Here is a 23,509-nt window from a genome sequence, read left to right on the forward strand (position 1 = left end):
ACACACATTTATTGGGTGAAATACACAGACACAAATTCTCAGTCTTTAAAGCCTATCTTCAATCTTCCTCTTTTTCTCTCTCTGTCACACACACACACCCACATGGATGCTGGTGTGAGTCTTTGTAATGGATGCAAACAGCTTCGCAGTCACTCTGATGACTCCCTCTGATGTAACATTCCTCTGGGTAATAACATAATTACAGCACGAAATCAGGGTTGGCCTCCAGCTCAGACATTGCATGTGCATAAACACACACATGCAGAGACAAACACTCATGTGAGAACTCTTTGTGGTCATCCTGCCATGCAATAAGACATAATATCAAAGTAGTTTACTTTTACCTCTTTTAACTTTTTTTTTTTTTTATGAAACTGAAATGATTTGAATATCGGCATGCTGGACATTTTGATGAACATCATCATGGACGTATTCAATGTGATATGAAAGAAGCCAAGAAACAGAACAACATAGGGTGTATATTTATGATAATCATTTACATCTAAATTAAACATTCGAACATCAAACCAAAGCAAACTGTGTTTAATCAATAAATTTAAAACAAACAGGATTTGCTTCTTCTTATGTTTAATGGGCAGGTTAACTGTTATCAATGCTAGCTTGTCATTTTTGAGTGAAGATGATTGCATAATCCGGTATTTCTAATTAACTTAATCAGATTCTTTTGTTTTAACTTGATTTTCTTTTAACAAGTTTGATATATAAAGTTGCCATATTGGTATTTAAATCATTGTTGCTGAGAAACCTCCAAATTTTCCACTCTGTATTCTGACATACATGCACCTTTCTGCTCCAAGCAAATTTCAACTTTAAGGTAAAAAGGAAACAGATAATTCAACTAAAAATAGAGCTTTTTTGTTCCTTTGTTCTGAACTTTTTATGGCTTTTTTAATCATAAGATGCTTAAAAATTCAAAGTTGTTTAAAGCAATTATATAGATAATGGTATGTGTAAAATTCAACATTTACTTTCATTGATTTAAAACATCTGGAAACATGTCATTGGTTTTTGCTGTTACACAGTAAAAAATTAGTTTTTTGTACAATTTAAATCGTACAAACTGACCAGACGTGTAAAAATTATCAACAGTACTTATGGAGGACATGTTAATGATGTGACTAATCGATATCTGCATCAGTCTTAAAAAGCCTGTATTGGTTGATCTCTATTTCAGACGAACAGCTGTTTTCCAGAAACTGACTTTCAGATAAATTAAGTGAAACTCAAATTAGGGCATCTCTTCAATCTTTAGTGTCATATCTCATCTTTGGTAGTAATCAGATTTGTTTAAAACACATGAAGTTAATGAACTCTGGTAAAAGTCCTCTGTACATCTATAAAAATCTGAACATAAATTTACTAACAAACATCAAATCAAAACCTTGGTTCCAATTTTAATGGACAAGGTTCAATGAAGGACATTCATCAGTTTTCATTATTTTAGGTTTCCAGCAGAAATACTTTGATATACTTTGAGGTGAACAGGCAAGGTGACGCTGAAAGACCTGAACCAAAGTCCGACTGGTTCTTAAAGGGCGGTTTATGCTTGACGAGCGTGAGGTCCATATGGCACAGTGTGGTCAAACTACCTTCCAGCCCCATTTCAGCATCCATGCCCCTGCGCAAAACCCAAATTTTCTGCGCCATGCACATAGGTAAACTTGGAACTACATGAACAGTAATGTGCAGAAAAACAATTTGTATATATTTAGATGTTATGTACTTAAAATTAGATAATGGAGTTTTTTCCCCCTTATTTTTAACATATATTATCTTTTTCTGTTGGCAAATATCACCAAACTCAAAAAAAAAATTATTCATGATTTTTTTTGGATCTATTTAAGCATCTTTGGTTACTTTAACATAATTGTCAGCAGGGTAGGACATGAAACAATTGTGTTAAAGTAACTAAAGATTATTTAACAAATGCGACACATGCACACTTTTTTTTTTTATCACACAAAAAATGCACATACTTAAAATAAAATTTTTGCAGGGTATCTGCTCCAGTTGGATCAGGCGGATATTTGTTGGTAAAAAAAAAATCTGAATATGAAATTCGCCCACTGAGCAGTGATGGAGGAATAGGGAGTTTCATGTTGATCTGAATGTGTGTTTGTGAGTGCAGAATGAGACAGATAAAATAGCCTGAACTCACAGGGCTAAAAACACACAGAGACCCATTGTGTTTGCACACCTCGTGGGCACTGGCGTGTGTGTCTGCAGTAAAGGGTGATTGTGCTCACTTTATGGTTGGAATTGTGCTGAATGAAACACTATTTGCCAACAGATCCTAGTGAATTTGCGTCATGCTCCGTCTGCCAGCACATAGACACACTACTTCTACCGCTACAGCCCATCCAGAGCAAGGAAGCACTGCAAATAGCTACATTCAACAAATGCATCAGAGTAAGCCGTCTGCCACTGATGTCCAAGCTAAATAGCAGTAAATTAGATTAGACTCAACACTCCATCTCCTCCTACTCTAATATTCTGGTTCTAAATGTGTAGGTAAACAAGTTAAATCAAAGCACCACAACAAAGTTCACAACATTAAGCCGCGACAATGTGATCTACATGCCTAAATCCACATTGCAGGATGAGGTGGTCAGAGTTCCTCCCATCTATAATGTGTATAAGAAATGGGAGGACAAAGTTAACCGTTAAGTCAGAAATAACTCAAGAAAAACTTCTTCGTCTTCAAATCTTCATTAAGCTAAAACAAAACAGCATAAGATCTGTAGCAGGGAATGCAGAGTAATATTTCAGCAGGCTTTAGCGCCAGGATAATAATACATGAAACCTTAATAAATGAGTAATTTCAAACAGGTCAACATCAAGTTTTGTTACAGATACAAGGGTTCAGGATGTTAGTTAAACTGCTTTGTTTTTCAGCAGGCAGTGTATAACAAATGACTTCTAGTCAGGATCATACACAGGCTCAAACTGAACCAATTATACATGTATAAATGTAATTTTATTCAATCTTTAATCAGCTGCACTTTTTGTCATTATCGAGAGGGTACTGACTTAAATCAGACTAGTTTTGACCACTGTTTTTGGTGGAGTAGGTACAGTTTATGGCTTTCCTGGCACATACCTGACTTTTATGTGAGGTCCATAAAAAAGTAATGGGGCTGAGGTCAGGACCATTCAGGAACTTCATCTGCTCTGTCTTTTCCTAAACCAGTTTGAAAGCGTGTTTGTAATTGTTGCCTAAGTGGAACACATTATTCTGTTGATCTTGCACATCTTGTCTTTGTGGCAGTAAAATAGAACCTTTGCATGATTCTTTTATACCGTGCTTGACAGTAGGTACAAAACTCTTTGGTTTGAAACCCTCGCCTTGACTCATCTAAACATATTTTTTTGTCTATGTGGCCAAACAGCTGAATCTATTAATTTTCTTTCCATAAAACCCGTAAAAGATCAATTTAATTGAATCTAGTGATTCTGCTTAAAATGGGTTAAAACGTAGCACAAGCTATGCCAAAAAACAAGAAAGGCATGTGACTGAGGGGTTGCATTCGAGTCAATGAGTTGATGCAGCCAACTGGTTTTCCTTAGATAGAAAACTTAGAATCAATTTTACTGTATGATCTGGTGAACTGTAAAGTGACTTCAGATTACATGTTGTGAATTGGCGCTATATAAATAAACTGAATTGAACTGAAACCGAATTGACTGATGTACAGTTATGGCAAAACCTCACAGCTTGTTTCATCTGAGAATAAATGCAAAAGCAAACGCATCAATAAAACCTGATAATTGACAGAACATTCAGTTGCATAATCAGTGCATGTATCCTATGACTAAGCTAAGGAAAACTAAACTCAGATGAATTTTCACCTAACGCTGTAGGAGGTGGACAAAATGTATATTAAATCATTTTAAGAAGTGCAGAAAGTTGTAAATCTGTGGAAGCAACACAAATCTTCAAATAGCTTCATAGTTTTCGTCAAAACCATAAAGCGCAACTACACTTTTGTCTATGATTTTGCTTGCTGGGTTTTTCTTTCTGTACTGCAGTGTTTGAGCTCCAACGTCTTCATATGTTTCTCTCAGCAAATGGAGATGTGGGGGTTGACATGGTTCTCTCAGAGGAAGTCTGTGGTTGGGCCGTTTCTACATATTTTCCCCTTTTGAGCACACACACACATCCACACACACACACACACACACACACACACACAAGAACACGTTTTCCTTGTCAGAGCAAATGAAGCCTTCCTTAAAAAACACTGCGCTGCCTCACAGATGTTGAAGCCATTTCTCCTGCTTTTACACACTCTCACACACACACAGAGAAAAACATTCATTCGTATAAACACAAAACCCACAGTCTCTTGGGGTGCGGTCTCCCCTGCAACCCCGGTGCACTGTGGGTAGCTGTGGTTAAAAAGGTCCTGTGAGAGGCTGTCCTAAAATAGCCTGAGCTAAAATGCTGGAACGTCGAGCTCTTCCCCTGTTTCACACAGAAATATGCTAATGCATGCGTGTTTGTGTGTGTTTTTCAGATGGAGTGTTTGGCGTTGTTAATTTATTCCTAAATATGTGTTTACACAGATAAAAATATAATCTCTAAACTGTAGAGCCTAAGAAAAACTGAGCTACTTTGCCACGTTTTGCTCCTCTCTGTAAAGACGAGTACTCATTGGAGAAATAAGATAATTAAAGGGAATTCAGATTATTGATTTACATCTAGATAAGATAAGATAGACTTTATAGATCTCATAGTGGAGAAATTCACCCGTCACATCTGTTGGATTTTGCACATATCAGGTATAACATTTTGATTGCTGAAAGGGAACGTTATAAGAATACAATGTATTTGTCATAATACCTGTTAATTGGTGGTATATGTTAGGCAGAAAGTATACATTTGTTTCTTAAATTGATTTTTTTGAGAGAAAAAAATGGCAAATGTGTGAATTTAAGCTTGCATGTTGTTAAAATATTTTTATGACTGGGTCAGGAAGTCTCCAAAACTGCAGGCCATGTGGATTGTGGTCCAATAAAGGAACAGGGATGCCCCCCACTGACAGGATCATGGTTGGCCAATGGTCATTGATGCACATTGGGAGTGAAATCTGAACTTGGTAATCCCCTCCCCAACAAATGAGGTTGAAAGGTTAATGCTGACTCTGATGAAGTGTCATAGTTCATCATGCATAGTTTGCAACATACAGGGATGCATATGGTGCATTATTTCTTCTTGTAAGTCAGAGTTTCCATCCTAGAAATTCCAGCTGGGAAAGCATTGAATCAAGCGAATACATTTCTTAAGTAACGTGTGTTTTCCTTTTGTGTGGTTATATTTTTTTTATCTTAGCACATATTGTGGCTTTTGACCTCTTTTTTGTGTCTAAATGTGTGTTGTGTGTGAAGAAGGTCAAGCATAGAGTGAACTCCCTGCAACAGCTTAAAAAGTAGAACCTGGTCATCTTCTGCACCTCTATCATTCAGTCTGTTTGTGCACATGATTCACTGTGGTTTGGCTCATTTGCAAATTGGGCCAGTCCAAACCGCAATAAAGAACTAGGTCTGCAAAAAGGATCATAGGAGCTCACTTTCCATACATCCACAACCTGTAAAGATCTACAACATTAAGCTACAAGCATCTCTGCTGAACTCACACATTCTGGTCATAAACATTTACTGTTAGGTCGTTGTTACAAATAAGTAATGTCAAAAACAGCCAAAACAGAAGCAGCTGTCTCAAAGGCTGTCTCTCTGATGAACACAGAGATCTGTTCTCAGCTAGTCAGCTGCTCTGCTGTAAACAAATACGCCTTTATTTCCTATAAAAATCTGCCTTCCATCTTTTATTCAATAAAAAGAAATATGCCATGCACTTGTGCATACTGCTTTTCTTTCTTTAGCTTGATTTAATAAAAATGTTGTTTAAACAGTTATGATGTGTGGGATGGGAAACCAAAGTCAAATTCCTTTTTTGTGCAGACAAACCTGAATAGCAAAGTTGATTCTGGTTCGTCTCACTGCTTCCTCACTGCTTAAACAGGAGTACAGTCATGTCCATTCTTTGTTTAAAAATGACTGAACCTGGCGTCAGAGTATTTTAAACACAGCAATTTCACATTTTAATTATTTTCTATACAAAATTAACCCAAATTTCAAAATCCAAAGAAAATATTTACATTAAAGACAATCATATCTGCAGCATATACCTAATGATTTGTTGCTTACTGTATATACTTTCCATACTTTATGGTTGCTGTTCAATTATCAAATTATTATTACCAATATTTTTCAAAAGTATGTATTTACTAAAGTGTAATCATTGAGTGAAAATTGACTTAATATGAAATGCATTTTTGCTGATTCTCTGTCTCCTTGACTCATTGTTTTCCCTGTTTTGGCACAGTTTAATTGTTCCTGCTGCGGCTGAAAAATTAGCACAAATCTAAATTCTGTAATGGTGCAGATATGTGTGCGCTCTTCCTCCCCCTCCTCCTCCTCTTTATGTAAATAGACATATTAGTTATATTTACTTTTTTTGTCCCCCTGGAATTGAGCCAAAGAGTGAGTAACATAACCTGGAAGGCAAAGAAAGACAACGCCTGATCTAAAAGCAGTCTAAACTGGTCTTAATGTGCTGCTGCATCAACAAAAAGACTGCAGTTTTTTCTCTTGTCGCCCTTCTCTGATCCTCATGAAGACAAAACAAAGCAAGGTCAAACACCAGCAGCTGAAGTTTTATTATGAAATCCTCTGAAACCTTATCCAACATCACAACCTTCTTCATTTCATAAGAAAAGAGGCATCTAAATAGTATAAACTGAACCTTTTTTTAGATTGTTTTATTTATTAAAGGTATAGTGGAGAATTTTCGCAAACTTTTGAAAAGACCTGCACTCTGAACCACCTATTTTGATAATCCACCCCAAAAAAAACATCCTCCGCTAAACCTTTAATGTATTAAATATGGACATATTATATATAGTGGACACACTAGATGCATTGCTTAGACTTAGACTTAGACTTCCTTTATTGTCATTGCACAAAAAAACACAAGGTGAATCTTGACAACAAAATGTCGATTACTTGGCTACCAGTGTAACAGAGCTAAGACCTTGTACCTGCACAATAAATATGTTTTCTATAACTAAGAGCTAGCTATATACAGGGTAAAGAAGTATATATATGCATATATATTGCACTGAGTTATTGCTAGAAGTAACATAAATAAATAAATATTGCACTGAGTTATTGAAAACGAAACATTATGTCCATGTCTATGGGTGCTTTTAGTGTGTGTGTGTGTGTGTGTTTTGGGGGGGGGGAGTGTTATGTGGTGTTAAGCAGTCTGATGGCCAGGGGGAAGAAACTGTTCAGTAGTCTGGTCATTCTGCAGAAGATGCTTCGGAACCTTCTGCCGGACGCCAGGGGGGAAAAGAGTCCATGGTTAGGGTGGGTGGGGTCGGAGAGGATCTGGTAGCTGTGTTAACACGTGTGCTAATTTTAAACTCTAGTCCATAGGATGCTTTAAAAGCAAAAAATAAATAATGATAATAATAATAATAATACACAATACAATATTGATACGTTACATACAGTGGCAGACAGTTAAAATAAAAGTGAAAAAATAATTATATACATTAAAACTTTAGGCTATTTCATGTAATAACCTTGTTATGTGAAAATCTCATTTCTGACTCTGATCTCTTTTTTTAATCCTCTGTTAAAATCAGTAAAATCATTTTATTATTCCTTTCTTTTACATACTGGTGCTACAGCTGTGGATGTAGAAAAAAAAAGAAAAGACACAAACACAAGCAACATTTCCAAAAGAACAGTCTATTCAGTTTTTTTCCTTTTTCATGTTCAATGTTCCACCACAGTTCACAGTTTGTGAAATGATGATTTTAATCTTTTTTTTTTTTTTTTTGCTCCTGCTTTAGTAAAATGCTGTTCTGTGTTTAAGCAAACCATGTCTAACAGCTTAAGACTACTCAGTATTATTATTGTTTGATCTGGGCTAATATTCTCTCAGATATAACCACAACCAAGAATCAAATCCATTATCAGAAAAATAAATTTGAAATGAAAATATTTTGGCATAAACGTTTAGTTATTTTTGCATAGAATTTAGATTGGTACCTCTGACTTCCTATTTCAAATAATTTTCCTGAGAGCTGCTGATTCATTTTGCATTAAAATACACACATTATACATAAATCTGGTGCTAATTTAAAACTGAATGGTAGTTAAGTGAGATCAAAATACTGGAAATATAATTTTAGGAAAATGTTTTTTGTTTTTTTTTTATTCCCTGTCTCATCTTCTTTGTAGTGTTATCCTACTGTAAATGTTTATGATGTGGAGGATTATCAACTAACAGGAGAAACTGATCATGTCTTCACAGGTCTATTTAAAGGCCCCTATGATCTTGAATGGGGTTTGTGTGATCTGGAAAGGATGGATTGACCTACAAAGGCTGGATGGGATGGGATATCTGGAGTATGACGATGAGCGAGCTCAGGTATCACGTCCTTTTAGTCACATACAACTTTTCTTCTTTTCTGACATAGACTTGTGATGATTTTGATTTTGAATTATGATACAAAGAGAACCAAACTCAGTTTAGCTTTATGTGGCCTTGTTTGTGCAGCATGAGGATGCTTTGGCCCAGGCAGCGTTTGAGGAAGCTCGACGCAGAACCAGAGACTTTGAAGACAGAGACCGATCACACCGAGAGGATTTAGAGGTGAGAAGGGATGGGAATTTTTTCCTTCATAAGCCTTCCTTAAAGAGGTCTGGAGTCTCCGAGACAAACTGAAACAGTGTAGTAAAGCCAGTCACATCAAACTAGTTTAGAGTTATAAAATTATTTATTAGGAAGTAAAGCATGAATTCTGCCATATGTTAGATTTATATCAGTAATTGTTATATTTTTCATGGTTCATCAGAATAATGTTAATTTGCATCTACCTGTAACCACACCCAGCAGAGCAAGGCTCAGTACTCCCATGTTTTACATGCTAATTTGCATAGCATGAAAAAAAAAAGTTTAGAAAACTTGTTTTACTTGGAAGTTAAATATAAATGTATGTGTAAAAATTAGTAGGTTTATGAATCCTCTGATTCTGATAATGCTTGTAACCTCTAGCAGAACAGGGGCCTCTTTTACAGTAAGTGCTTTTGGTGGGTTTGCAAGACTTTGCATTGGACTGCAAATTAAAAACAATTGCAGCTTTCATTAAGCTGCGCTTGTAAGCGTAGAGAAGCCTTTATAAAACTTTAACTTTAATGTGTTTTATTGGAATGTTATGTGATAGAGCATCACAAAGCCCTAAATACCAGTAAAGTGGAAGAAAGAATTTCAAATATTCAACCTTTTTTAAAATAAAACTGTGAGAATTCTGCACTTCTCTATAATCATCCCTTACGGTCCAACAGACTGCGTTTAAGTCATCTGATAAATGACAATAGTGTGTCTGTGTGTGATTTATCCTCGGCGTAAATCCAGCTGTTTGGTGAAGACCTCGAGGTGTGTTAGAGAAAAACCAACATCATAAGAAGCAATGAAAGCAGCAGAGGTCATGGAGACAGTTTCTGAGAGGTTTAAAGCAGGGTTATGTTCAATAACATTATCCCAAGCTTTGACCCCTTACCATAGCTGTATTTAATCCTTCATCTGTACATGGAGAGACAAGGCATGGTCATCCAACTAAACTGACAATCTGGACGAGCAGAGCATTGGTCAGACAAGCAACCATAGCAACAAGCATAGTAAAGCCTGAACACCAGAGATCCACAGCGGTGTGAGCATCATTAGATACAGCAAACATGTGGAGGACAATGCTCTGCTCAGATTAAAACAAAGATTTAGATTTTTGACCAACATCGAAAATGCTAAGGTTGACAGAAAGTTAAAACTTTCAATCCTGAACGACTCAGTCCCAAAGTGGGGCAACATCATGCTGTAAGGATTTTCTTACATTTACTTGGGACTAGGGAGTTTGGTCAGAGATGATAGAGAATAAACTTAATATAGAGCAATCCTTTGAGAAAACCCGCAGCTATTTAAAAATAAAATCTAACTTGTATCCGAATACCATATTATTGGCCTCTGGATGACAGTTATGCACTGCCTTGAGTTTGTCTATCACATAAAATTCTACTAAAATACTTTTTTTTTTAGTTTTGTTGCAATGTGACTAAAGGTAAAATAGTTCAAGGCATACGAGTCCTTTTGAAAGGTTCCCTACAGAAGTACACTGACCAGATCAGACAACATTTTAATAAAGCTACAGCACACCTTTCTTTGCTTAGCGCTTTGAGTGGCTCAGAGTTGTGTGATGTGTGCTTGTGTGCCTTAGTTGTACTTCTTGAAATAATATTTGCAGGGCAAATTGTAGGTTTAGTGCATGATCAGTTTGACTATATAACCTCATTGAATTTTCTGAAATATTGAATGACTGATTCAGTTTTTGTCAGATGTCCCAAAAGCCTCAGAAGGGAAAGTAGTTACTATATAATGGGGAAAATAGTTACAATATGTTGGAGTATGAAAAAAATAAATAAATAAAAATAAAATCTTAAAAGTTTGGATGCTTTTTTTTTATTTCATTTGAAATATGACTTCTTGTTAACATTGATATGTTGTGAGCTTTGAAAAGGCACCCTGACTGCATATCATTTCCTGAAAACAACTCACTTTCCAAGCAAGGCTTTTGGGAGATCAGCTCCGACGCTGCAAAGCCCTTCGAATGAACACAAAATTGTTTATTTTTTAGGACCCTGTGGTTTCTAAAATCTGGGACTGATGACACACAGAAAGACAGACAGCCAGCAGAAAAGAACAGGGTCTGTGTCCTTCACTTCTCACCATCTATCACACTGTCATGCACTAAACTACCTTCTGTGTTTGCATGTGTTTGTGCGGGTTTGTCCAAGCCTTGTTTTTATCTCTGCATTCATGTTTTTCTTTATTTCCTTCATATGTGTATTTTGTGGGGGGTGTTTATGTGCATGTGTGTGCCAAGAAAGTTGTGTGTGAAAGTAAGTTTACCTCTTTGCTTGGTTTTATTTGTTGTTCATATATGTGCATGCATTTTTCGTATATATGTGTAAATTGTGCTTGTTATTGTCGGAAATATGTAAATAAATAACTTAGCAGAAGATAACACCATTTGACGGCAAAACCTACCACAGTTAGAAATAAGGAGAGAAAGTTTTCTCCTGAAGGTCGTCTTTCAGGAGGCTGTGGTAGAAAAGGAAAAGCTTCTTTCTTTTACCAAATCAATAAAACCAGCCGCATCACCTCCTAGGAAAATCTGCAGTGTATGGAAAGCTTATCATTTTCTTCAACAAATTAATAAGGGGCACAACCAGCATCTAGCACTGGAGACTGTGTCCAAATCAAGTTTGGTTTCTGTTCTCATCCGTTGGTGTGTCCATATGGCATTTATTGTCTACAGGCAGCAGTTTCAGTTGACCAAAGTTTTTTTTTAAATACTTACTTTCTTAACTTTAATAAAAGTACAGATACTTTTATAAGAAAAAAAAAAGATGAAAGTAAAAGTACTGTTTGAACTATTTTTTTAAGTAAAAGAAAGAAAAGGTACAGTTTTTAGATTTTAAGTAAATGCAAAAGTAAAATTATGCTTTTTCCTTTAAAAAAATAAAAAGATAACTTTTAAGATTTCTATTACTATAAAATGGTTCTAGGAACAGAAAAATAGGTTAATTTTCCTCTTTTGCTCACTGTGTAGAGAGACCACAAACAATACTCACGTGATTTAGTTTTGATCGCAGTTAAAATTTCAAACAAGATAATATAAGTTATACTGAACACAAGTCCTGCATGAGCAGCTCAAAACTTTAAGAGCTCTGATATTCATATCTATAAACTAACTGGGCTCCAGCTGGGCAGATTCTCTTTTTTAATATTCCCTATTTTGTAGCATCTGTTTTTTTATATCATTATCAATACGTTTGGAGATTTTGGCTAAAACTTGTTTCATCTCTGAGAAGAAATGGAAAAGCTAACGCATAAATAAAAGCTGATAAGTGACATAATATTCATTAGGGGATATAAACCTATGACTAAGCTAATATAACTTAACTCAGATGGAATTTCATAGATTTTGCACAAAACGCTGCAGGAGGTGGAAAAAAATTTATATTAGATCATTGTAATAAATGTGTAAATATTGTAAATCTGTGGATGAAACACAAATTTTCAAGTAGCTTCACAGTTTTGTCGAAGCCATAAAGTGCAACTACGCTTTTGTCTTTGATTTCGCTGGGTCTGTTTGTCTATCTGTACTGCAGTGTTCTAGAAAAAATATTTAAAAAAAACATCAAAAAAATTTTTTTTCATCCAGACAATTCATTTCAAAACAAAATAGAAATAAAACCAACATAAATAGTTTTTGAAGATGATGTAAAGTTAAATTTGACGCTGTTACCATTAGTTATAACTAAGAAAATTAGGTATAAGGAAGTTATGATCCAGAATTGTAGAAAAACTTCCCTTTAATAGGGTGGTGCAGTATAAGGTTTAAAGCATCAGTCTTAACTTCTACAAAAGTGTTTTTAAACAGTAGGATTTATATTTCTACTTGAGTAATAAACATTAATACTTTTGACACCTCTGGGAGAAAGTAAGTAAGTAGACAGCAGGTAATTGCGTTGAAATGTAGGTTGTAAACCAAAAGTTCTCAGGAAAAAAATAATGTAAAGAAAATAAGATCATCCATCAGACAACTGAACCTCATGATGTTGTTGGATCTTAGAAACGCAGAGAAAGTATAAATTCCTCCTCACTGATCTGAATCACTGATAAAGTCACATTTAAAACAACTATTTTATTTGTTTGTTTCGACTAACATTGATTATCCCATTAAGATTAAATATTTATTTTACAATAGAGACTTTGTTGTAAAGACAGAATCACTCTTACATTGTGAAAGTCAAAAACTGCAATGATTGCTTTTCTTTTTTTTTTTTTTCATTTTAAACCCTGGGAACAACAAACTGCAAAACATGCGTTGATTTTGTTGAAAGGAAAAACAGGTATGATGGGGTGATTCTTAAGATTGTTTTATGAACAATTACATACCAATGAGTGAAACAATTTACACAAGGATTTATAAAAGCTTAAAAAACATAGCTCAGTTCATTTTTCCTGTGACCTTACTGACAAACACAAAGTCGGCTGTTTTCTTCAAAGATAAAGGAATTTACAGTAAAAACAATGCAGATAAGAAAGATATTACTGCAAAGGACTGAATACACTTCCCTGAGGAACTCCTTTGCTTACCGTTTAAAGCACCTAAATGTTTTGAGTAGTTTTTCTGACACTAAGTGTTGGATTAGGGTTAATATGGTGAAGTGCCTCTGAAAAAGCAATAGATAGGCTTGGTGTACAGTAACTATTTTTTGTTCTCTGGAGGAAAAGGATGGTGTACAGGGCATGTTTTACCTTTTCAATTTGAAGAATAAGCAAACTATAGATGGTGGCTTTGATTTGCCCGATGATTTAGTCTTTCAAAGGCCTTTATTATAGATGGCACCATAGGCCTGTTGTCATAAAGCTGGTTACAGATGCTTTTTAAGTGTCAAAGGAAGGATGGATGGAATACTTTAGATAATTATCAAACAAATAAAAGATAATGAAGATATCGATAAATCTGTTGATAATTTTTTCCGATTAATCATTTAATAATTGGACAACCAGAGGGTCCTTAAAGAAGATTTTTTTTTTCTAAATTAAACCAGGTGAAACTAAAATGTTTCCCTTTGAGGTCGGGATTGAACATATTCACAGACGAATGCATTTTTTTTATTGTAAAGGCAAAATCTTTACATATTTTTTATAATTTATATATAATTACTGCTTTAGGTCGGTTGGTTTTTTTCAGCTAAAGGCATGTTTTAGGGTCTCTATACTCCAGTAAATGATTAATCGATTACTAAAATAGTTTACTATTATGTAAATAATCGATTCATCAAGAATAATGCGATTAATTGTTTCAGCCCTAAATGTATTATATTTTTAATTAATTGTGTTTATAGAAATCCTTGAGCTGACATGTAGTGAATAAACAATTATGGTAGAATAAACAATTTAATGCTCTGAACTTCCATATCAATCCGGGCTTTTTGCACCATATTTTTTCTCCCACGCTGTTTACATTTGGTCACTGCTGCACTTTATGGAATAGAAATGTTTATTTACTTTCTGGAAAGCTGCACTAAACAAAATTCTCTTTTGCATACATTCTGTGTATCCAAATGATATGTCTAAGTGTAAAAAAAGGCTAATCTCTGCTTCTATTTAAAAAAGAGCAGTTTATGATCATGAAGTATCAAAAGTTGAGCATTATGAATTTTAAGTCTTAGTTATAAATCACATAAGCATATACAATAAGAGGAAGTAGGTTAGTTAGGTAAATGTTATCCAGACGTTGCAGTTAGTTTCTGCCAATCTGGTCTGAGTTTTTCCTTTGGGTGTGACTGACGAGTTTTGCTGAATAGCTGCACAGATTCGGCCTCTGCATTTCTGTGGTCTACACTCCACCTCTCTGTGTGTCTCTGTTTCTCTGTAACTCTCTGTCTCTTGTTAGTGGCTGATCGAGTTATCTGTGCTGCTTGCTGTTCAAAGACAAAGTTAACCCTTTCCATCAAAGCAAAGTCACAAAGACAGGGAAGCGGATAATTTCCTGTTTTGTCATTACTCATTTTTATTTCCATTTTTTTTCCTGTAACCAATAGATTCCCAGCAGTAAATAACATTTCCTATGCAAATTTTTTTTATTAAAACATCTAATAATATTTTCTGTAATGCTTGTTATTCCAACCGGGAAATCCCACTGAGAATTGCCCTTCCTTTTATTATTCCCGTTCTGAAAATTGATATCTTAATTTCCCTTTTTTCTATTTGAATATCAAATCAAAGCTCAATATACTGTGGCTCAAGCAAATGGTTATGTTTTACATTTCCTTCTGCAGTAATTGGATTAATGAAAAATATGCTGAAAAATGAATCCACTTTTGCTAGGTTGAGGAGTTTCTTTTTTTCTTTTTTTTGTTTTAGGCCTGCAGGAAAAATGTTAACGTCCTATATGCTTGCGACAGCAGAAGTCTTCTCATTTCAGCAGATATGACATGTTTTTTTTTTTTTTTTCATCTAAAAGCAGTGACGTTCCAATCAGCCAAGGTCAGGGGGTACCTGTCATAGTGATAGATGGTGAAGCTATAGATTAAGATGAAAGCCTTTTAATTTCACGGTGCACCCGCCAACCCACCTCCTTCAGTTAATGTTGTGCTTTTCAAGCTAAAATATTAAGCCCCTAACTGCTTAAACGTTCAGCAACCAGGTCTCTTTATATGCTGCTGGACAACTTAAGTGTTGTAGATTTGCAATCCACTTGAATAAAGTCAGATGTGAACACATGCACACACTTCACGTAGTCTGCAGAAAAAGAGTTGTCCATAAATGATGAGTTGGCCTTGAAAGCATTAATATATCATTAGTATTGATTGTTATCACTCCACCACCCCCCATACTCACACACACACACACACACATACCCCCCCCGCTAAAACCTGCTTTAACTTACACTCACCAGTTCACAAACATCTTCAAATGCTTTGCAGGTGAACAAACCTGCAGAAGCAGCAAATCTTCTCCAATCTGGTCATGATGCACACGCACACACTGACACAAAGTTTGCAAGTATTGAGTTGCGGTTAAGCAGCCCGCCATGGCCCTGCAGGCTTCCATTTGTGTGCGGATCAATACAGAAAGCCCTCTCCAGCTCTGATGATTAGCAAAGACCACTCCCTTCCTCACAAAAACACTCAGGCTCTCTGAGTCAAATTTTAATAAAGCAGTAAAGTGAATGGACAGACACAAATCGTTAGCTTCTGCTTAATGTTTTATTGCTTCTGTCATCCATGAATTGCAGGAAAAAAATATCCCAGAAACTACCAGGGGGTTTCTCAACAGTAGAGCGCAAAATAACAGGAAGTACTTAAATAATTGATTCATTTCATGGAAAAAAAAAAAAGAAAAATCTCACAACCTTTTTTATGGCTTGAGTTGCACGTAACAAATATCAGCTTTTTTTTTTTTAAGCAGTTGACTGATTCGTGTTTTAGAGAGATACATGTGTCTGAACAATGAGGTGATTCAGACATTACTTCAAGTTATTTAAGCTTTAAGCTTTTTCCCTTATTATAAGTCTATTAGCCAGAACTTTGGAAGGAATTACAATGATGCTTGTTCAGCCACTGAATTAACATCTTGAACTGAATAGAGATTCAATTTCTTCTGTTTATAATTTTAATTGAAGAACTGTGAAACAGCATTTTGAGATTGAGGAAAGAAAATTTGGGCTAAAAAAAAAAAAGAGTAACTATTTAAAAGACAGATGATCGGCTGAAGAAGGATAAATAAAGGGCTCCAAAAATGGTCAGAGTTTTGTTATGTTTTATCAAATCCTGCAGAAACAAGCAGTATCTGTTAAAGAATAAAATGTGGATTGAAAATGCTATCTTTATCTAAGCTTACTCTAATTAAGTCTCCCTAAAATTTGATTGAATAATCTTGGATGAAGAATGGCTGAAAAAGAAAACACACAACATATTGTTATGTTCCAGTCAAAGTATAGATTTTTTTTTTTCAAATGCTCCATCTGTGCCTGAAAAGATCAGTAAACATGTTATAAAACATGGGCCAGCATTAGATACATGACCTTGGTTGATTATTCAGATTATATATTTTTTAAGGCTGATTCTATGAAATTTACAAGAACAGGGTAAAGACAGTCAGTTTAAAGGCACAATACGCACATTTTCACCACTAGGTGCACTTCTGAGCACTATCTGTAGACCGAAGCTACTCTACATTTTAATACAACTTTCTATCAAGCTCAGTAACATGACAGAAGAGGTAATTATAGTATTTAATAATAATATTACTAATAATAACAATATGATTGATTCCTCCCATTAAATTCAGACCAACTACACATTATGTTGCTTGTAAAATAACCTACTTCCCCCTTAATTGCATTAATATGTTTTTATATTCATTTTGATATAAAATGTGAGATCTGTTGTTTCACTTGTTTCATTTACAATATAAGAGAAAAAAATAAGACTTAGCACATTTAGCACATTTACAAAGAATGGATGGAGCAGAGATAACCACTGGTTCATGCTTCTGACTTGATTAAAAATCAACAGTTATCAGGTTTAATTTGAGATGTTTTGTCAAAAAGACAATGCCCTGAATGTATAATTACAGTGGGCAGCTCACAAGCCCGCCAGTCTGCATTAAATAGCCCCAGCTATTAGCTGGGCTACCAGCTACTCAGCTGCTGAAACTGTTAACATGATTAATTGTGATTAATCAATTATTGAAATCATCAACTAATTTAGTAATAGATTAATCGTTAGCTGAGGCATAAAGACTCTAAAACATGCCATCAGATATAATAGTAAACCAAATAGAGCAGAAATTATTGAAAAATTGTAAAAAATATTATAAACATTTTGCATTCAAGATAAAAAAAAAAATGTCTGTCAAAATGCTCTGTCCAGGACTCCTTAAGTAGCTTAGTTTTAGCTTCACCTGGTAAAAATCCTGCATCAAATCTTCTTTAAGGGACCTTTTGCTATACGATTATTAATCGATTAATCGAAAAAATGTCGACAGATTAATCGAATAAGTAAATAATCATTAGCAGCCCTGCTTCCCTTACATAACTGTCATTTGGTTACATTTTGGATCGATAAAATGTAAATAATTATTTCTCATCTCGTTTTTTTTTATCAACCTGTATCTAAGCAGACTTTTGGCTTTACAACTTTACGTGTTCCATGTACAACTAAACACTGATCAGCAAACTAAATTCTGTTATTATATTAGGCCAACTCATGTTATATATCTACAGCACAGATAGATTAAGATCAGCACAGATCAGATCAAAACTGGTTTTATTATAAAAGAAAAAAAACAGTCTTTAGAAAGGCACCTGAAATGAATCCCTTGATGGTCTATCTACAAGCAAATATCTATAATATAATAGGCAGTGCATACAAACATTAAAGTCAACAATAGCAACATCCAAACAGAATCCCTGGGAGCTCTCTCCTCCTGCAGTGCTGTCAACATAAAAACATGTAAAATGGAAAAATAAAATAAACAGCCCTGACAGTAAGGTTTAAATTACGGGCCAGTCTTTGGAAAATATAAACTGCTTGATCAGTTGTAGGCCTTTTCATTAAAAGATTATTCTTAGTGAACTATGACAAAACACTTTATAATTAAAACTGACATTAATTTTACATTTCAAAATAGCACCACATATCTATGTACTTTCTGCCACTACATATAAATAACAGGTGCCGGGACACCCCTAGTAGGTTACAGAGTTAAGGCTGCAGTAACTTAGGATGTTCACAGGTACTGCCCGTTTAGCTGAGCAATCGGACCGGCCTGTCAATAAAGTTCTACTGTTTCAAAAACTCTGGAAGCACCTTTGAAGATAGGCTCATAATTAAAAATGAACTAACTGCATAGAAAAAGTTCTGAGGTCTACTTTCTCACCTGAAAATATTTTTGTGTGAAATAGTGGTAAAATAAAATTAAAATAAAGTTGCTTATCTACCTCCTTACTGCTCCTAGTGGGCAGATGTCTTCCCTTGCTGCTCACATCCCTGCTTCACCTGGGAGGCATCCAGATCAGTTGCCCTAACCACTAAAGCTGACATTTTTGGATTCATGGGAGCAGCAGTTTCTCCCTAGACCAGCATTCCAATCTTTTTTTTAAATGGCAATTTTCCCCTGAGTCCAGCTATATAAAAGTTGTTCAGAGATGCAAATATTACGGAAATTCAACTTTTTTGTTAGATAACTCTTATAGGTTATCAGTTGCCGTTTTAAGCAACCACCTTATTATTTTTTTGATTTTGGAGTTTTAAAATATGGGAAAACATTAAAACATTTCATAAAGAGGAAGAAGTGTTTCTTTCTGTAGGGTTTTATTTTGAGAATTCTTTTTAAAAGAGCACAAAGTGTCAACATTTGTTTTAGCTCTACAAAAATAAAGTTCAAAACAAATTTCTGTCTCTTTTCATATCATTCTGTTTTGAAATTTTAATTCAAATATTATTTAAAAAAATACATCAAAGCTTCTAAGACTTTGTCACCTGTCATTTATTATATACATCATACACATATATTATATACATCAGTTTAATATTTATAATTTTTAGCCACTATAAAGAGACAATGTAGAGGGTCCAAAGAACAACCCTTAAGTTATAGGTTACCAGAGATGTCAAGTAACAAAGTACAAATACTTCATTACTTTATTTAAGTAGAAATTGTTGTACATCTATACTTTACTGGAGTAATTATTTTTTAGAAAACTTTTCTCTTCTACGCTGTAGATTCATTTACAATTATCTTTACTTTCTACTCTTTACATTTACAAAATAGACTAGTTTTGTTAAATTTAAGCTAGTTCTCATTGGTATTGGTATAAAAAAAAAAGAAACATCAAATTAATTTGTTTCATTCAGACAATTGATTTCTTTGTGGTTGGACTCGGGGCTGCACCAACTTGTTTGCCACAAACCAAAATAAATAGTTTTTTGAGATGGTCCAGAGTTAAATTTGACACTGTTACCATTAGTTATAAAACTTAGAAAATTATGTATAAGGATGTTATTATCCAGAAAATGTTCCTTTAATAGGGTAGTGCAGTAACCAGTATGAGGTTTAAAGCATTCTTCATCATCAACACTTTTTTCTGAATTACTTTCACTTTTATAGTTTAATCATTTTAAAAATTGGACCTCTTCCCTTTTGCTTGAGTAAAAAGTTTAAGTTAACAAACATGAATACTTTTGACACCCCTGCAGGCTGCAGTCCCCTGCCCTGGATAATGATGTTGTCTTTTCTCTGAAGCTTCCTGCCAGTCAGCTGCTTAAGGGAGCTTCAGAGCATCAACATCATTTGGCCATTTAAATTAATACTGTTTTCTCTGTAGATTTTGATCTATCAACCGTTGTGAATGAACATGAACAAAATATACCAGGACATCTTTGCTTGAGGCAAAGAATGACCCCCAATATTTTATAATATCTCAGGTGTTGCACTTCCTACCTCATTTTTTTAATCAAATGTTTTTCACTCTGTTGCAGCAAAAAAAAAAATCAACATGACATTGTGATGAACAAATAGGAGTTGTTTGCTGCAACTTGGTTTTGATCTTGGTCATGTGACTGTAACTGAGTCACATGTGAAGTTCTGAAAGTAGCAGTTTTAATTAAACAACCAAGGAGCCAGTCTGGCTGCGTGCACTGAAAATGGAAGCATGACATACTGTGTGTGTGTGTTTGGGTGTGTGTGTGTGACTGCAAATGTATTGCTATTGCAGTGAGTCACTGAGATGACACAAACTGCATTCCTCTTGAGCTAAGCAACGCCTCTACTATCTCTGTCTGCATTTCTGTCTGCTCCCTGCTTCACCTTCTCTTGCACCTTCTCACCTCTATCACCCGAGCCATGCCAAATCCCCCCAGCTATCACTTCAGTGTAAACATACAACCACAAGTATTTTTGCTACGGCAGCCGAGGGTCACACCAGGGCCTCCTAAACACTATCCCACCACACCGAGTCAGGAAATATTTTTAAAAGTCCTGTCATGCTGACGGCCTCTGTTGATGACCTAACGATCAATTTTATGAGTGTGTGTGTGTGTGTGTATCAGAGATTCTGCATGTCTGCCAGTTTATGTATCTGTTTGTCTGCCTGCAGCTTTATTTGTCTGTCTACCTGATACCTTGACTAAAATAACATCTGTGTGTTTAAAAACAGCAGTAATAGATGCATTTTAAAGGTGGTTAGCTCCATCTAGTGGTTGCAAAGACTACTGACACCTGTTTTGTTCTCATTTTATTTTGGATTTAGGAAGCATTTAGATTCTTTTAAATTAGCAAGTTTTCATTCTTTCTTTTTTTTCTGATAATTATGGTTTTATAAATATTTTTGGAATGGATTCCAATTTAGAATCCATTTTCAGATTATTTTTATCTTTTTTTTTTGTCTTTAATTGGGCCTGCCCTGCTTTGCATCTCTGAGCTTATACTGCACTACGTGCCTTCTCATACTCTCCCCTCAGCTGACCTTTTATTTTTGTCAGTGCCGAGAACCAAATAAAGTCAAAGGGGACTGGATCTCCTCTATAGCCTTTCCTCGACTCTGGAATGTTTGCCACCGTACACTTCATCCCTGGCCAATTTTAAATCTGTTCTTAAATACAGATTTTTTTTTTCTACCCACCTTTATATACTAGTGATGTGTTGGTCATATGTTGTGTCCATGTTATTTGTACGTTTGCCTATTTATTTTTATCTAAATTTGTTTTTGTCCGCATAGCATTTTGGTCTATGTGTTTTAATAGCTTTCTAAATTAAGTTGGATTGGGTTTGGAAAATAGCAACAAAAGAAATGTATTTAATTGTATAATTTTAAAAATGTGAATAGATAAGGAGAAAAAGATTTCAAAGTCTGAGAAATGTTGATACTTCAATACTTTCCTACCTTTTTAAAGAGATGCATCGATAATCTGCTCGAACATCTGCTCTGATATTGACTAATTAACTGGATCAGATATCAGATGAATCATAATCCAGCAATCTGATCCAATTATTTCTCTTATTTAGTAATATCATATATAGGAGATTGTAAAGGAGATATGTCAAAAAAAATCTTATTCTGTCTATATATAATAAAGGCACAGATGCAGAAGCATATACATAAAAAACTCTCCTGTATTTGGCATGTAAAAACATACAGTAAAACTCAAGGTTACCATTTGCAAATGGACGCAGGGAAAAGTCTGATTACCATAAACTTATATATTTTCTTACTCCCCAACATATTGGTATACTTTTGAAAATAGATTGCTTCATGACAAAATAACGTTTATTCGGAAATACTACTGCAACATTTCAATACATAAATAAGAAAGTTGAACATTGGACACAAACTGACCTTTAAATTGACAACGATATTCAGCCTGCCAGAAAATTAGATCCAAACGATTTCCCAACCACAAAGTCAGTGATTTATAGTGATAAACATCTTAATCCTGTAAAAGCAGATCTGTCAGGAGAAAAAAAAAGGAAGAAGGTCCAAAATATGTCATCTAAGTCATGTTGTTCAAATACTATAGAACAGTTTTAAACTTCTGATATTAGGGCAGTTCAAAGAAAATTTCTTAAATGTGCTTCCTATTCTTTCTGAAATGTATCAAAATAATTAAAAAAGGAATCTTAATCGACCATAATCAGGAAAAGTTTATCCTTATTTAATGTCAGAAAATTGAGAGAAACATTCCATTCTTTCATTTTTATACTACAAATACAAGTTTATAGTTTCAATAAAATTCTACAATTTTTATAAAGAAGTCAATATTTGTTTTGACAGTTTTGGAATGCTGAACTTAATTTGCATCTTTTCTCTTAAATCCTTTTTTGCCTTCTCTTTTTTCTTTGATCCTATTTTCGGACCCTCCTTTATCCCTTCACCTTCTTCTCTTTTAATCCCCACCCTCACCCTCCTCCCTTTGTTTCATCGCTCCATCCCTGTGTCTCCCCAGTCCAGACGACAGCAGGACCCAAGCCCTGGCTCAAACATGGCCAACGCTGACGTGGAACACAAGATGCGCTGATGAGGGGAGAAGGAAGAGGAAAAGAAGGAAACAGAGTTTGTTTAATTTCAACAAAATCAGCTTGACAGAAAAAGGCTGGTTGATTTTTTTTATTTTTCCTCAAAGCAGTTTATCTTTTGATTTATATATTTTTCTAAATTTAGAATGCAGACAAAGTGAAAAGTGAAAATGTCATATAAAAGATAAATTGTGGATTAATATCAAACCTAGGTATGAAAAAATACAATTTAATGAGAAAGGTTTAAGATCAATGCAAAACACTGATTACAAGACAGAGGGAGCAGGAGGGAAAAATAGAAGGAGCAGAGGAAAGAGACAAAATGTTGTGGCTCAGGGTCACGGTCAGGGCTTTTTTACACATCATGAAGCTTTAACAGTTCATGTGTGTATGTGTATATATATATATATATATATATATATATATATATATATATATATATATATATACACACACACACACATATTTTTTGCTGACATGCCATTTTATCAACTTTATTTCTTAGAACCTGCTGTTTTCTGAGACCAAAGTTCACTTTGCTGGGGGGGGATATTTTAGATATAAAAATATCAGAGAAAGGCAAACCAAAGAAATATTTACCAGGCTGGAGGGTTAAGAAATGTTTGCTTTGTGTTAATTGAGATTATTTCCGAACATCACAGGTCAACTGACCGCAAAAACTCATAAAAACTCCTAAATTACCTTCAGTTTTCATTCAGCTGTGCTAAACGTGGTGAAATGGGAAAATTTAAATGTCCTTTGTCT

At 34.8% G+C, this 23,509-nt stretch overlaps 1 protein-coding gene across 4 annotated transcripts in view; it reads left to right on the forward strand.

The window, feature by feature from the left end:
* cbfb (core-binding factor, beta subunit) overlaps window positions 1–23,129 on the forward strand; it is a 47,684-nt gene extending 24,555 nt beyond the window's left edge. The window contains exons 4-7 of one of the 4 annotated variants that reach the window (XM_015397384.1): window positions 8,408–8,524; window positions 8,654–8,749; window positions 10,782–10,851; window positions 22,680–23,129. In XM_015397384.1, the coding sequence (XP_015252870.1) occupies window positions 8,408–8,524; window positions 8,654–8,749; window positions 10,782–10,811 (243 nt within the window). In that variant the 3' untranslated portion in view covers window positions 10,812–10,851; window positions 22,680–23,129. Of the gene's footprint in view, window positions 1–8,407; window positions 8,525–8,653; window positions 8,750–10,781; window positions 10,852–22,674 lie in introns of all 4 variants that reach the window. The other 3 variants (XM_015397383.1, XM_015397381.1, XM_015397382.1) reach the window with 3 other exon arrangements.
* Window positions 23,130–23,509: the final 380 nt, after the last annotated feature.

This window comes from Cyprinodon variegatus, unplaced genomic scaffold, assembly GCF_000732505.1.
Source record: "Cyprinodon variegatus isolate N-32 unplaced genomic scaffold, C_variegatus-1.0 Scaffold859, whole genome shotgun sequence".
Lineage (NCBI taxonomy): Eukaryota > Metazoa > Chordata > Actinopteri > Cyprinodontiformes > Cyprinodontidae > Cyprinodon > Cyprinodon variegatus.